Consider the following 17,159-nt stretch of genomic DNA (forward strand, 5'->3'; position numbering starts at 1 on the left):
TTCACCGAACAGCAGAACTAAAAAGATAGGAGGCTCTAGACTGCTGAGTTGGGAGAAGCCAAGTGATGGAATGCTTCTCTGTTTCCTAAGGACTTTTCTCCAGGAAAAAAAGGGGTTAATGAGTAACAACTGCAATGTTGGTTTGAGGTTTAAGAAATTTAGATTTGGGATGAAAGCTAAGCAGCTATCCTATTTAATTAACAGATAGCCCTAAGAGATTCTTTTTTTAAAAAAAATGGGTTGAGTAATAAAGAAAGCAATATTATATGATTAAAGATGTTTGGAATAGGTGTTTGGAGAAATACTAGAAAATCAAAGAAGATTATATACACACATTTATATGCAGTTTCAGGATTATGCCTACTCTGATTTCATTGCCACTGGGTTTTTGCTTCTAATTCTTTTACTTTCATTAAGTCCTCCCTCGTGTTATACATTTATATTTTATATGAATAATATTTTTTTTAAATGGCAAATGAAAATGGTTGATATTACAGAAATACTATATAAAATGTCTCAGTAAACCAGAGATTGCCCATATCAGATGAAAAAGCTTTTTTTATACTGGATTATTCTTGAGCCAAATCTGTACCAAAGCATAGGACAACTTTCTCTCTCCCCCACCCCATTATTACCAGTTTGCCTTTATCTCACATCAGCCACTGTGTGCAAAGGCAGAAACGTTTACCAATAAGGATTCAAGGCATGCTTTGTTGATCAGATCTGACCAAAGTCCGTCAAACTGAACAGTCTCTTTCCAAAAATGGTCCTTACTTATTTATTTATTTTCACACGAACAGCTGCCCCCTTCCTTTCCCAGAGTTTACATTTATCACATTGTTTTCATTCTGGTATTTTTTCCCAGGCAATCCCTTCTAGAATCTTGAATCTGACTTCTTCTATGTGCTAGCTAGAGTCTATTCCATTTAACTATCATTAAATTTAACTGCACCTGAAGGCAGGACAAGAAGCTTTGGATGGGACCTAACTAAGGAGAGAAGCAACCTAGAACTAAGGAGAAACTTCCTGACAGTTAGAACAGTTAATCAGTGGAATGACTTGCCTCCAGAAGTTGTGAATGCTCCAACACTGGAAGTTTTTAAGAAGAGACTGGACAGCCATTTGCCTGAAATGGTGTAGGGTTTCCTGCCTGAGCAGGGGGTTCGACTAGATGACCTCCAAGGTCCCATCCAACTCCATTATTCTATTCTATTCTATTCTATTCTATTCTATTCTATTCTATTCTATTCTATTCTATTCTATTCTATTCTATTCTATTCTATTCTATTCTATTCTATTCTATTCTATTCTATTCTATACGAATAAGCACCATCTTGCTTTTCTCTTTTGTATGGAATTCAATGAGAGCTTATAACATTTGCCTCCTTTTTTAGAGGACTTTCTCCTGATCATTGTATGCCACCTTGCTCTCTGGATGTGAAGACAGCTATGAATTTCCTCAACAACTCTTGTTTTCCAGTTATGGTGGACAATAACTGGCAAACATAGAGCCATTAAGGAATGGTTTCTAGAAACAATTATTTTTTGTCAGGAGAAATTTTAGATATGGAAAGAGAACAATAATCCATTGATTCCTGGTTAGAAGAGCAGCAAGATTTGAAGATCTGTTCCTTACTCTGTTTCAGGATCCTGTTCAATTTGGTCTTAAACAGCATAGTTTAACAGGCATAATATAAATGTTGAACTCTTAAGTAGAATAATCCACAATTAAGCTGGCTAATGGAGAAAGTTGAGGGCATATTTCATTTGGAGGTATTGAATGCATTGCATTGTACTGAATTATTATTACGATGGTCAGCCAGCTGTTTCAACTGGAGTTTGCCTTTTAGGTTATCACTAAACATAGATTCATCATTCCTGCAATAGGCTCAGGCTCTTTCTGAACTCCCTCACAATTATTATCTTTTCTTACTACAAGCTTAGCTTAACCATGTCAACATCTTTTCAGATATCCTTGAAGTTTTATTGCTCAACAGCATGCTAATTGCGACTCAAAAATCTCCCTTTTGAGCCAAGTGCCAAAGTGTTCACAGTCCCCTTGGTTGAGTTCTTGCTGGCAGAGTGAGCAAATTAAGTGACTCACTTAGAGCAAGGTGCAATGAAACAAAAAGTTGGCTCAGTTTTTCATGGTAACTGGATTGTTGGTTAACTCATGCAGCTCTGGAATTAGAAATTAAGTACAGAAGAGTAGAAGAATTCTATATTTATTTATTGATTTTTGTCATATTTATATAGTATATATCAGAGGTGGTGACCCTTGGAGAGTTGAATGCAACAAAATTTCATTTTAATGTATGCCAGTTAGTGTACATTCAAAGTGACAATAAAGTTATTAGTCTATTCCAGGGGTGTCAAACTCAATTTCATTGAGGGCCGCATCAGCATTGCAGTTGCCCTCAGGGGGCCGGGTGGGTATGGCCAGGGTGGGCGTGGCCTACTGGGTGGGTGTGGCTAGAGTGTGTATGGCCTACTGGGTGGGCATGGCCAGCTCTACATCCTTTGCATCAAGGGTGCCTATGGGGGCCTGGGCAGGAGTGGGACAGATCTGAGGGTCTCTGGCAGAAGGAGGGTCTCTGGGCCAGGGCCAAGGCAGTGGGGGCCGTTCCCTCACTGTTGCCAGGATGGCTTCGCGGGCCACATGAAACCACTTCGCGGGCCGGATCTGGCCCCCGGGCCTTGTGTTTGACATGTCTGGTCTATTCTATTCTAGCATTGATAGATAAGGAAAAATGCTGCCTTGCTTAACCTCCTGTTTCCTTGTTTGGTCAGTCAGGTGATTTCACTGGGGTGATGCTTTTACATAGTCCCCTTTACATATGAAAGAAGCTTGAACTGGAGAACTTAAATTAGACCTGTCCTTTCGGTCATTCTGGAGTTTCCACATTGCACAACCAGATCTGATCACACATAGTACTAAGGCCCAATCATACATTAGTACTGTTTACCTTTTGATCGCCTCTCTTAAAATAGGACAAATTCCAGAATGGAAATGATATTTTTACCTTCCCTGCTCCTCAAATAAGCTCTCTGTCCCATGTACAACTTCAGTATGCAAAAAGTTACTCCTACATTCTTGCATTGCTGATCAATATTCGTCAGAGTACCGTATTGCCTACAGTAATCCCAAGTGTGAAATCTTGCCTTTTACTTTAGCATCACATTTTAAAATATTTTTTAGATCATCAGATTTCATAAATCCATATGCCTTTTAAAAATTGATTTATAAGGATGTTCCATGTGTAGGGGAAGCTTGTTTAAAAATGTGCTTGAAAAACTATCTTCCTTCTTCTTCCTTCTTGCACTACAGCCATTAGCAAGATGGAAGGAAATATTACATGCAGTCCTTATGCTGATGCAACAGGGATACAAGATACAGACCAGAAATGCTGCCTTTTTTTTGGCAACAGCTGAGTCTGCTTTCACTGGTGGTTCTTTTGACATCCAGATACTGAATAATAGATTTACAATATTCTTCTTGTGCCATCCCTCTTTTTCAACTCCAGGCAAAAGGCTAAAGTTCAACTGAAATAATGACCCTGTTAATCACAGAATGGTTAATAAGAACAGTGCATCAGCAAGTTAGCTATTACCTGGTTCAGAGTCCCATTAATTCTGGAGGCCCTTGGGCACAGCTGAACACATGGAATCCCCTTGGTGGGGGTGGGGTGTCTGCTACTGATCAACAAAATTGAGGAGGCTTCAGAAAACTGAAGGCTGATGAAATCACAGTCCAAATTGCATAAAACATTTGGACATGGCATCCTATACCTTTGTAGAGCTCACAATGTGTGGTGCCTCACAGATTCAGTTCAGATTCCATGTGTTCAGCCTCACAGATCTTCTCAAGAGGCCTAAATCTGCAACCGGCAATAAGAAAGCAACATGGTTAGAGAGAGTCATTTATGAACAGAAAAGTATGCATATACTTAACTTTTTTTTAAAGGTTTAAAGATTTCCTTTGTCTAGGTGTGACTGACTCAAGGGGTCGGTGCTCATCTCCCATCCTCAGCAGAGGGAGCCTGAGTTGTTTGAGAGACATTTGTGTCATCATGTGGTGGTTGTGAAAATACGGAATGCAGTAAGCTTCCCACTGGAATGGTACTTATTTATCTACTGGGATTTGCACATTTTAGAACTGCTAGGTCGCCAGCCTAACATTTTTTACTGTGGGAAAATAATATTCCCAGAAATCATTGTGTTGGAAGGGATAATTAGACCAGCGTTTCTTAGTTTTTTCCCAAAAACAAGCAACCTATGACTATTCTTTTTCCAGAAAAAGAAAGCTACAAGGCTATTGGGTTATGGTAGAAGCATATGATGGCAACTTTCTGTTTTCTACCTGCATCTCTACTTCCATCTGTTGGCCAAAGGCAGGGGTAGGCAACTTTGGCTCTTTTATGACTCGTGGACTTCAACTCCCAGAATTCCTGAACCAGCATGGCTGGCTCAGGAATTCTGGGAGTTCAAGTCCACGAGTCACAAAAGAGCCAAGGTTGCCTATCCCTGGCCAAAGGGAACGCCAGTTCTCTTAACCCACTGGAACCACTGCATGGTTTCAACTCCACACTTTGCAAAGCCTTGAGCAGATGCAGAAGACATACCCAGTGCAGAAAAATGGTTGGATACATAACTGAGCCTTTTCCCCACTTCAGTTTGAAGGGTTAGAGCAATAGCACTTAGACTTATATATTGTTTCACATTACTTTACAGCCCTCTCCATGCGGTTTACAAAGTCTGCATAATGCTCCCAACTATTTGGTACCTCGTTTTACTGATCTAGGAAGGATGGAAGGCTGAGTCAACCTTGAGTTGATCAGGATTGAACTGTTGGCAGTGGGCAGAGTTAGCCTGCAATACTGCATTCTAACCACTGTGCCACCATGGCTTATGGTGGAGAAATCTGCTTCCCACACAGGCAACATTGCAAGAGTGAGGGCAATGCGTTGAATTGCTTTGCAGAAGATTTCCACTGCTCTATGTATGTAATAGTGACTAAGTTTCCAAGCTGAAGGTATTTACAAACACTTAGACACACAGTATCTGCATGGTTTTTATAGAATACTAGTTTTTCAGAATCTAAGAGATACTGATTCAGGCCATTAAGCCCAGTGTAGAATCCAAATCAAAACGTCCTTGACAAATATCTGTCCATCTTTTTCTTGAAGTCTTCCAAAGATATCTAATTAGAGAGTTTGAGGTTGGTGTTATAGTAGTTCTGGAAGAAAGGATTTCTATGGCTCTATATTATGTCAATATTGAGTGTTCTGCTTCTCAGAGTCAGCCATGGGAATAGCAGAAGATTAAGATTGCCCATATAGTTGTTTGGTATGTTCACTGTGAGATACAGGATGATCTAGCTTCCTATATCACTGGTGGGCAACTCACAGTTTCTAGGGATAAGCACCATCATCAACCCTATTTGTAGCCCCCAGAACTTACTCTGAATGGGCAGGACATAAATAATACCTTTCCCCAGCTGATTTATTGTCCCATTGTTGAAAGTTTTAAGAGACAAAAGAAATGTTTCAACTCCCCAAACTTTTCCCTAAATCTTAAATCCATCCCCAAACTTCTTCCCACAAAAGGAAGGCTTTAGAATTTTAGAAATAGATATTTTGTTATGCTGTGAAACCAGGAATAGGGAAAGAAAACATTGCAGATGTAGAAAAACCATTGACAGCAAAATACATTAAGAAACTGTAAAAATTAGAGTTAAGAAACCAAGCAGAGAGAGCATCAAGGGGAAAAAATACACGAGCTCTCCACCAGAAAGTTTTTTTCTCTTTTCTTCTCTGCATTTGGAAGGGAGTTTTTGAAATGTCTCTTCTTAAAATATTATCCCTACTTTAGGGCTTAAATTTAGGTTTCATATATTCCTACCTGAAAATAATGGTAAAATGCTGTGGTTTTTCAACAGTCATCATCTAACTGGACTATTTGGAGAGAAAAGAGAGTAAATGATTTTTTTTAGTGTCTGTTCCACATGATTGCAGGCTCCACTTGTTTTTGCACTATGCTCTCCTAGTTGTTACAGAAAAGCTTATCAGTTCATGGTATGGTGTATATGTGTGTGTGTTATTTATTACCTGGCTTGTCACGGAGCCTGAAGCTGAGTTATACCTATATTTCCCTCCTGCCCTTGGGCAAACAAGCTACCTACAGCCTCTAGGTAAAGGTAAAGGTTCCCCCGCACATGCATGCTAGTCGTTTCCGACTCTAGGGGCCGGTGCTCATCTCCGTTTCAAAGCCGAAGAGCCAGCGCTTGTCCGAGGACGTCTCCGTGGTCATGTGGCCGGCATGACTAGACGCCAAAGGCGCATGGAACGCTGTTACCTTCCCACTGTAGTGGTCCCTATTTTTCTACTTGCATTTTTACGTGCTTTCGAACTGCTAGGTTGGCAGAAGCTGGGACGAGTAACAGGCGCTCACTCTGCTACGCGGCACTCGGGATTCGACCCGCCAAACTGCCGACCTTCTGATCGACAAGCTCAGCGTCCTAACCCACTGAGCCACCGCGTCCCTTACCTACAGCCTTACCTACAGCCTCTACTAATCCATAAATCAAGGTTTGTAAATCCACATAGCACATTAAACTAAAACCAAATGGATCTTATTTTGAGTTATGGCTTCATGCAAATAAGATCACTTTGTGTCATTTGCATGTACATCAATATTTGCTTTATGTACAAGAGGATAGAGAACAGTACAGACTCACAAATACCTCTAAGGAAAAGATGAATTACTTAAATCTGAGAGATTGCAAAAAACGCAATTAATGCCACTCTTTCTTTATAGCCCTGTAAGTTAATTTCCTGCTGACTCCAACTGGACAATTCCCCCCTTTTTCACTTCTTCATTTGCAAGGATCTTTTTGCCGTCTCTCTCTCTCTCCCCAACCTACCCTCTGAGTTGGAGTAGTATCCTCTGAGCTAGAGATCACGTCGAAAAGAATCTGAGACAGAACCTCAGTTTTTAGGATCACCTTTTCATTAATTCCCATCGAGGAAACTTCAGTCTTCATGTTTGAGCAACCGGGCATCAACCCAACGTTGAACAGTTAGCAGCTTCCATGATGACATGGTATCCATTGAACAGGGACAGCAGGGAAAACACTATTGCTGGATAAGACAGGAATGGCCAAATGGCATACAATATATAAAGCACATAATAAATACAAATGCAAATCTGCACAATAAAGTATGGACATTTGTGACTGTGGGGCTATAATTATAAATGATGAAGGGTGAAATGTACAGCAACATCTGGTGAGGGGCATGTGGCTATGGCTTGGAATATATATGCTAATTAAAGGCATGACACTGAATCAATGCAAAATGGACTAATTTGCATACACAGGAAGAGCCTGCTGCTGCTAAATATTCACAGGTCATTTAATGCCTAGATTTCAGGTCTACCTCTTGCTGAAGGACAATAATCATAAACTAGAGAGGCATCAGGAAAAACAGAATCTTTCTCTAACCCAAAAAAACATGAGGACCTTTATAATCAATCAATCAAATCTTTATTACGGTCAAAAACCAGCATAAGGTGAGTTTGGTTTCTAGAGATCAGAAAGTAGTGTTTGCCCTTGTTTGCCCTAAAGGAAGAAAAGAGATTTCCTTGGATGGTGTAGCTATCTCCCCAAAATTTCCCCTTTGGTTGTGCAGTTTATACTACTGAACTCCTACAAGCTATTTCCTAAAGTCCCACTGTTATTAGCCTTTGGAGATTTATCGGCTCCTTTTCACTATGGAGCTGAATTTATTGCTTAGAAGTAGACAGATTTTTCTCTCCACCCCTCCAAAATATATATTTGATTATCTGATTTCTTGTGAGAATCTATTCTACTGGGAAGGCAACCTCAATAATATACATCTATAGAGAAATTGTATAGATTTGTGCCTATTGGTACTTTTAATTTTTCTTTGCCTTTTGTTTCTAGTTCTCAGGACTGTCAGCAAATATTTGAAAAGGCATGCATGGCACTGCATACTCTTCAAAGGTAAATGTGTATATTTTACTATTCTTACATTTCCCTGATCAGTGTTTTTTTTTTGTAAAAAAAAAAAAGGTACCGGAACTCACACACATCATACAACCCGCCTTGCCTACCCTACAAGGTTTACCTTTGTAGTTGAAAAAAAAAACCCTTCAATTTTTAGTGTATCTAAAAGACTAGGATTTTGTTCAAGGTAAGTTAATACTATTAATATTACCATGCACTGTGTGGCTTTAAATTACAAGAAGGCATTTTATTAATCTTTTGGGACATTTAACACTGGCATACCCATTTAGTTTAATGAGTGGAAATGTCAGCTTTCTGCGTGGAATGAAATTGGCTCAATTAAACAAAATTTGGCTGCTTGTAAAAGATTGAATTATTTTTAAGAAGTTGTCAAACAGGGTGGAAAAATTTACATTTGGAGTTTAATATGGATATTGACTTGAAACAAATTAAAGTTGAAACTTTGTCAGTGAACAGATTAGTTTTAATTTACCTTTAAGTTGAACCCAATTTAATAAATAGATCTGATTAAACCTCATACTGTAGGTCTACCTTTACATCTGACCAATACACAATTAATATATATTATTAATAATAATAATACCTCCAAATCACAAGACATTGGATTTATTCTTATTCTTCCCCTCTGCTGTTTGAATATAAAGTATAAAAGACTAAAAAGAGATTTTCGTAGACATCCCAGCCTTTGAACTACCCAAGGAACCGAAACAGCAAATTTTCGCTGTCAGGCAAGCTTCCACTCCAGCCGCATTTCTTTCCTCTTGCTTTGCCTCTTTTTAATTTCACAACCCACTTTCTGTAAGGGAAGGCAAAAGGCTCCCTCACCCTCTTGTGAAAGATGGCCTCCATGTTTATGTATCTCCCACCGCCACCATCGGCTTCCACACCACATGGTCTGACCCAGCCAATCAAGTCACACTCTGGCTGTGGTGCTCAGGCGCTTCATGGCTCCTCCTAGAGAAGGCAGACAGTGCCAGAGGGGACCCTGCTCCCACCATACCGCCAGCGGGGCATTTTCAAAAGCAAACGAGGATAGGAAGGGCAACAATAGGAAAAGAAGAGAACTCTGGAAAATCTGTCAAAAAAAGGTTCCAGAATACCATTCCAGTGCATTTCATGACAACCCTGTCCTTGATCATTTCTCCAAACTGAAGATCCAATCAATGTTCTCCATTCTGGGATCCCCTAAATGTACTTGAATCCTGTTGGCATGTAAATTTTACTTTAGTGCCAGAATACATTCTTTGCATTGCAGATTGAAAATTCCTGTTTTTGTTCTGGTCTGGCAAACCCAGACTATGTTTAATGTGAAAGCTTGTCTAGTCACAGGAATCCACATGAATCCAGAAAAGCAGCAGCAGGAGGTGTCCTACAAAGCTCATGATGACTCAGTGTTGGAAGGATCATCACAAAACCATTTAAAACCTGTGCTGGAATGAGAAATAAGGCCATTTTTGTACAATCACAGGTGAATATTGGGGTCACCAGGGGGTTCAATGCTGATAGAAAGTGTAAGTAAGAAAAGAGCTTTTTTCCCCCAATGTAAAAGCTTTCCACTAAACACAGAGCACCTGTGAATTTTTCTTGATCATCCTCTATGGCCATTCTTGAGGGAGAGACATGAAATCTAAAAAGACACAGGTTCCATATTGTACTAGATCAGGGATCAGCAACCTGAAACAGTGAAAGAGCCACTCGGAACCGGTTCCCTCACAAAAGGAAAAACTGGGAGCCGCAAAAAAATGTGTGCACATGCGCGCATGCGCAGAACAGGGTTTGACTGAAGAGTGGAGCCAAGGCGAGATATGCACCTACCCTGCATATTTGATTGGTTGAACTTTTTTAGTCCCACTTTTTTTGGGGGGGACTGCACATGTCAGAGGACTGGGAGCCGCAGGAGACGGCCGAAAGAGCCGCATGCAGCTCCGGAGCCGCGGGTTGCAGACCTGTGTACTAGATAGAAAATTGGATTATGGCTTTGTTTCCTGTGGTTTGGATTTTCTTAACATTTTTCTTAACATTTTTATTAAATCCATCTTTTGGATCCTATTACTGAATGCTAAGAGGACACAAAAACAGGGATCTTATTTTTCTGCAGTAACAGAGCATTTGGACTAATAGAAAAGATATTGGCTACTTCCCAAGCTAATTAAGGACTGTTGCAGTGGGTCAGATAAGAGGGAATGCAAAAGGGCATCATCTGCCAGAAAGTTCATGGCTCTGAATTTATGAACTGCTCAAAACTGTGAAATCCATGATTTCAAGATGATTCCATTGGAACACAGGGATTGGCAAAACCAAAATAATGTAAATGATTTTACCTTTGGTGAAATAGCAAGATGCAATATAGCAGTTACAGCATCAAAGTGGTATTTTCTGCTTAAAAATCACCTGTCACTTGCAACTTGTCTCTGACAACATAATACTTCTTTTATTTCTCTCGCATCCAGTATCTTCATATAAATAAAGACAAATAAAGAACCAAGATAAGTAATCTTGAAGATTAAAAAACAGTCAATGTGTACAGAACAAGGTCAGGAAGTTCTACAAGTCATACATTGTAGAGTTTCTCCTTTGCTTCTGTTTCAAGTCAAGGCAACAGTTTCATACTAAGGAAGGGTGCCCCATCTGAGTTTAAGCCTGATTGCATGTAGTCAGTTCAATTGTCTCCAGTTTATTTGTTTTTCATATTATTTTTAACAATATGAGTAGATAGACATCTACTAGGTATACACAGTCAAGCTATTTGTTTCATAGTATTTTTAATCTATTTTTGGCATTTAGATCTACATTTTTTTCTGTGATGATATTTGTGATCTCGGGCTCTCCACTCATCTTATCACTATAACAGCAGCCTTGTGATGTCAGTTGGATTGAGAGAGAAAATCATCAAAATCCAAAATAATCCAGTTAGCTTCTAGGGATATGTAGGGACTTAAATTTCCCCTGATCCAGGTTCAGTCATTTAACCACTTCGTTGCCTATTCTTTGCTGATATTGTGAGGAGTCTAAAAAAGTCATTTCAATAATTAAATGTCCAGACTGGAGTTTTATTAAGGGATAAAACTTTGACTTTAATGATTAATCCAAGTAAATTGAAATTCAGTAGCAATTCCATTGAGAATCAGTTTAAATGAATGCCACTGGGATTTAGTTTTAGAGTTCATGAAAAAGTGCCTACATTGAAATACCTCCAAAAAAACCACTCACTTTTCTCATTCTATTACTTGTGACCTTTTAACTGGTAACATCTGGGACTAAGTTTAGCTTCTTAAATAGTGTAAAATATATTTAGATCTCTTTCAAGATACTATATTCTTCTAAAGCAGTCTAAAACAACATGTACAACACATTACCCAAATAATAGAAACTATTTCAGTGACAAATGAGAAAGATTATAGAACACCGCTGAGCCTTTAAGCAAGATTAGCAAAATAGTGTCTGTAAGGATTTTTTTTGATGTTGTTGTTACATTTATATCCTATCCTTCTTCACAAAGCTCAGAGTTGCATTTATATGCTAGGTCTCCCTCTTTTCAATCTCTCCCCAAAGAGAGAAAAATAGTAGGACCATAGGCATCCGATGAGATTCCACGAGTAAGGCTCATCTTGAACTTGGCTCTCCAAATTGTAATCCAAAATCTATAATTTATAAATCGCATAAAAAAACCTTGCTAAATCTTCTCCAATCTCACTGAAATCATGCAACATTTAATGTGTGCAAGAAAACTTTATTCCATTCTTTTGTTTTTAAAAGTTAGATTGGTGAACCTATTCCTTGCTATTCTCCTCCATGCTGCTATTTTGGCAATTTTAGGAAGGTAGACAGAATTTGGCCCATTTTATATTCCACTGATATTAAAGTGCCGAAGAAGATTAATATGCATTGGAAATATAGAGTATATAGTACATTTCACTCAAAAGGAAGATCCATCAATATTAGGCCACTTCTAAATAAGGAACCTATCCTGCTTGTATTGGGAAGAGTATGAGGAATTCCCTTGAAATCCATCACATTGTTAACATATTAATAAACCCCAGAAGGCCTTGATTCACTAGGGTTGGAAACATTTTCAACGTGCACCTACCCAGCCCAATTTTAGTCCAGCATAATAAGTATCCTGCATTGCACCATTAGCTTCTTTTATTTACTGAGGGATTGGCAAAACCAAAATAATGTTAATGAGCTTTACCTTGTGAAATAGAAAGATGCAAAAATTTAAAAATGTGTATTCAATTTAGAAATGAAATCTGCAGATATTCAATGAAAGGTACCTGGTTGGCTATAACTAGGAAAAAGATCTAAATTCACATGGTGAACTTACGATGTAAAAAAAAAAGAAAGGCAAACATAATTTTAGGCTGCATTATGCCACGCTTCCAGTCTCAGGAAATAATAATCTCATTGTTTTCTGTACTGACCATCTCCATCTCAAGTAGAGTACTACTTCTGAGCATCCTGTATTTAAGAAAATTGTGGAAGCTAAAATACGTCCAGAGAATAGCAATGATTGTTGTTGTTAGTTGCGAAGTCGTGTCCGACCCCTCACGACCCCATGGACAACGTTCCTCTAGGCCTTCCTGTTCTCTACCATCTTCTGGAGTCCATTTCAGCTCACGCTGAGCAGAAGGAAGGATCTCATTCTATTCTTCAAATATCTGAAAAGATATGGCTTAGAAGAAGACCAAGCCCTGTCCTCTATTTCTCAGTAAGCCAGACACAGAGTAATGAGTTTAAGTTACAGGAAGATAGAATCTGATTGAATGTTAGGAATAAAGTCCTAGTAGTAAGAACAGTTCAATAAAAGACCCATTTATTCAGATGGGTGACAGGCTCATTGGATGTGAACAAAGGGAAGCTAGACTGACATAGCAGTGTATAGCAGTGTTTTTCAACCTTGGCAACTTTAAAGATATGTGGACTTCAACTATCAGAATTCCCCAGCCAGCATGGATAAAGAAATGGGTCTTCCGTGAACATCTAAAAGATGTCATAGCACAAATCTCAGAAAGTTCTGTGGGTTCCATCTGTGGTCAGCGTCATGTATTTAGTAAATTTATATGGCCGCCCATCTTTTATACCTGATTCTGAGAGGCTAACAGTCTGCTTTGTTTATTATTATTATTATTATTATTATTATTATTATTATTATTATTATTATTATTATTATTATTATTATTATTATTATTAACATAATCCACTGAAAATCTGAACCTTGGAAGTATGATTAAAGTCACAATTCTAAACAAGAATAGGGAATGTCCCATTATTTACAAGCAAAGATTTGCATGACTGTTCTGTTAATGCAGTCATGTCAAACTCGTGATGTCACGTGACATAGCGCAATGTATCGGAGCTTCTTCCCCATTGCCAGCAATGGGGTGGGCGTGGTTTCCCAGTGACACAAGTCTGGCCTGTGGGCTGGCAGTTTGACACCCCTGTGTTAATGTATTTATTAACACAACAGATGTTAATAATTGGGTGTTAAAGCAAATGAGAATGACAGGCACTGAGTTATAGCACTGGGGTATCTGGGAATTGAGTGAAGTTTCATGCATGGCTCTTCTTGCAAAGTTCATAGCAAGCAAACATTTCTGTCTTGGTTTATAGCTATGGATGCTTTGTTCTCCTTTAAACAATAAACTAAATGGGAGAATGTCTAAATGGGCAAATGAAACTGTTTATTTCTGCATGTAAGGTTTAGCGCCACTATCAATCTTTCATTATGTTATAAGCTGTCACTTGATTTCCACCTACATGCTGGCAGAATTAACTGCTGGCTGAATGTTGCCAGCTGTTTCTAGCAATCACAGCATATTTAATCAGGCAGTTTGGTGGGAAGCAAAAAGATCAAGGATCCTGAATTGAGTGTTGCTGACCTTCAAGATAATGTATGAAAATAGATAGCTTAAAGGAAATAAAATGATGCCTGATACCAAGAAATGACACATAAAGGCAGCTGTCTTTTTTATGTTCATTTGGCAAGAATGAGTTGTGCAGTTCCCAGGAATCATGAACACTTGCAAAAGGACAATGTTTTTCTCATTTACCCTTGTTGAGAAAATGTGTAGTTTTGAGTAATGAAGAGGGAAAGGATACTAATCAATTAATGGTGTCAAAATTGTTTATAATGCTTTAAGACCAGAAATCACATAGCTAAAAGAATTACTTCTCTTTTATAACTAGGAAACAGCCTTATTAATAAAATTGAGAGGTTATTTTGTGTTCATTCCTTAAATCTCCAGCTTTTACTTGGAGCTTCTTTACTTCCTTTGCCAGTACGACATTGCATTTAGTCTGAGACCTATAATTCTGTTGTTGAAGAAGAGAAAAAGGGTCATCCCTGAATGACACATGGCCTATGATGCATGCAGAAGGCCCCAGTGTCAGGGTGTCAGCACCTTCAGTACTCTGGCATTGAGAGAATCTCTAGTCCCATTTTATGGAGAACTGGAAGAAAATACTTGGTGAGAAATGTTGCTTCTCAGAGGAGGGAGGCAGTTCTGGATTAAAGTAGTCAATGATTGAATCATAAAATACAAATGTTCCTTTCCTCCCTCCACCCCGAAGCATGGTCATTCTGTTCTACTTTCATGTCATTTTGGAAGAATTTTTTTTAAAAAAAACTGTACAAAAGCTCATACAGAAAGAGTACAGAGAAGAGCAACAAAGATGATTAGGGGACTGGAGGCTAAAACATATAAGGAATGGTTGCTGGAATTGGGTATGTGTAGTTTAACGAAGAGAAGGGTGAGGGGTGACATGATAGCAGTGTACCAATATCTCAGGGGCTGCCAACAAAGAAGAGGGAGGCAAGCTACTCTCCAAAGCACCTGAAGGCAGGACAAGAAGCAACGGATAGAATCCAATCAAGGAGAGAAGCAACCTAGAACTATGGAGAAACTTCCTGACAGTTAGAACAATTAATCAGTGGAACAACCTGCCTCCAGAAGCGGTAAATGCTCCAACACTGGAAGTCATTAAGAAGAGATTGGACAGCCATTTGTCTGAAATGGTATAGGGTAGGCATGTCAAACTTGTGACATGATGTGATGTCTCGTGACATATTGGGACTTTTTCCCCATTGCCAGCAATGGGGTGGGTGAGGTTTCAGTGTGATGCAGCTGGCCTGCAGGCCGGCAGTTTGACATGCCTGGTATAGGGTTTCCTGTCTGAGCAGGGGGTTGGACTAGATCACTTCCAAGGTCCCTTCCAACATTATTATTATTATTATTATTATTATTATTATTATTGTTGTTGTTGTTGTTATTATTATTATTATTATTATTATTATTATTATTATTATTATTAATTATTTATTCTTCCTTTCTTTCTGGAAACTCCAGAGGGTATCTGATATCTTCCCTCTCTGTGCCAAACCTGACAGCAATTATTCTTTTCTTGCAATCCTGTTTGCTGAATGCTCTTTTCTTGTAAAACAGATGGAACATACACAAGGGCAAGGGCATTCGCTTCAAATGTGATTGAAAAGCAAAATCAAGGCTGCTTCCAAGTTTCCAATATGCTGTCTTGGTGTTAAGGTTACCTTTTATGGGATCCTGGCTGCCAGCCAGTCAAAACAGGTGCTTCCGCGCTCTCATTTGAAAGCTCCAATTATTCACTGCAGGTTGAGGGCACATGCAGTGCTGGTCTTTCTTTGCTGTCTTGTTGTACATGGACATGATCATGTTAAAGCTGCTGCTTGAACATTCGGTGGGCCAGCAGCATCCAAGGTGAACAGAAATGGAAGTGTTCCAACAGCTTCCCTAACAATGTAAAATGGGACTGCAGTTGTATGAATTGACCTTGTAAATATAAAAATAACATACACGGGCTTACTGTGCCACTTAAGAAAATGGTATTAGGGAAAACAGGACATATTTAAATAGTTACAGTATAAGTGCCTGTGCCTTGTACATATGGTTGCCCTTTCTGCAAAGACAACTTTCTACTCTTAGGCAGCTTTGGGAACATACAACCACGAATTTTCCTTATAATATCTCAGTGTCAAAAAGTGTAAGCAAAGTAACACAGCTTTGAGTGCCTAAATCAGAACAAGGGAAAGTTATCAATTGTCTGCTAGCAGGAACATCCATGCAGAGAAGTTTAAAAAGTCAAGATGATGGCTGTGGGCACGTGACTGAATTCCTGCAAGTAGAGGCAGGGCTTCAGTAGTACAGATGTGGCTGCCATTTTGACATTTAACCCGCAGTTGTAAATGCCTCTGCTTGCCATTTTTTTGGTCCAGCTCACAAGAATATCTTCAGCTTTGACTCTTCGTCTGTGGTCACTTGCCCTTTCTTTTATGCTATTGGAGACTAATGTAGGAAGCTTTTAGAGAAGGGCTCACAGGGTTGATTTGATTAGCTGAGCAGAATAGGACACTCTTGACTGGCTGCCCAATCTTCTTCCTTGTCCAAGGAGGCTTCAGAAAAAACACGAGAACTTCTGCAGAGAAGTGGAATGTCCAATATATAAAAAAAATGGGGAAATGATTAAGTTGTACTGATCCTGGACACTGATTTGAATGTTTCTCCTAATCCAAATATGCAGGCATTTTTTTATCCTGAACTTCTTTCTTAAGGGGGAGATGAAATCCATATCCAAATCTTTCACTTGTCGCCCAGTGGTTTCATTTTCTCCAGAATTCATTCACAATTTATTATTCTCTGGCTGGCTGAAATTCTATGCAGAATATAGCTTTCAAGATACATCACAAGAAGCACTTTTATAACCAATTCACTGCAAAAGACACATTTATGGATTTTTGAAAATGTTTTAATCATACACAGAGGCACTTGCCTACCAATGGACGCTACAGTGCTTGAAATTATAGTCTCAGAGTCAGTGGTCATTTATCAGATTTAGAGAGAAGAAAATGGGCTGAAGAATCTCCTTAGGCCAGTGAGGGAGAGATTCCAGGAGTATGGGGAAGAAGCTGAGCAATAGGAATGAGAAACCTGAAGTCAGGGTGATGAAAGAGGTTGGGCTGTTAGTTTGATCTCCAAGCTTGGCGAATTGGCTGCAAACATTTCGTCTCCATTCAGGGGGACGTCTTCAGTGCACTTTGAATTGTGCTTATCTGCCAGAGCACTGACCTTTAAATATCTTT

At 39.1% G+C, this 17,159-nt stretch overlaps 1 protein-coding gene across 1 annotated transcript in view; it reads right to left on the bottom strand.

Annotated features, from left to right (window-relative positions):
• The window catches only part of LOC308659411 (L-gulonolactone oxidase-like), a gene marked incomplete at its 5' end in the record, with an annotated part of 42,193 nt that extends 35,151 nt beyond the window's left edge, over positions 1–7,042 (bottom strand). Inside the window, one exon of the mRNA XM_081312987.1 lies at positions 6,923–7,042. Within this exon, the coding sequence (XP_081169113.1) occupies positions 6,923–7,042 (120 nt within the window). The remainder of the gene's footprint in view (positions 1–6,922) is intronic.
• Between the last annotated feature and the right edge of the window lie 10,117 nt (positions 7,043–17,159).

This window comes from Vipera berus, assembly GCF_964194415.1.
Source record: "Vipera berus genome assembly, chromosome: 1".
Taxonomy (NCBI): Eukaryota; Metazoa; Chordata; class Lepidosauria; order Squamata; family Viperidae; genus Vipera; species Vipera berus.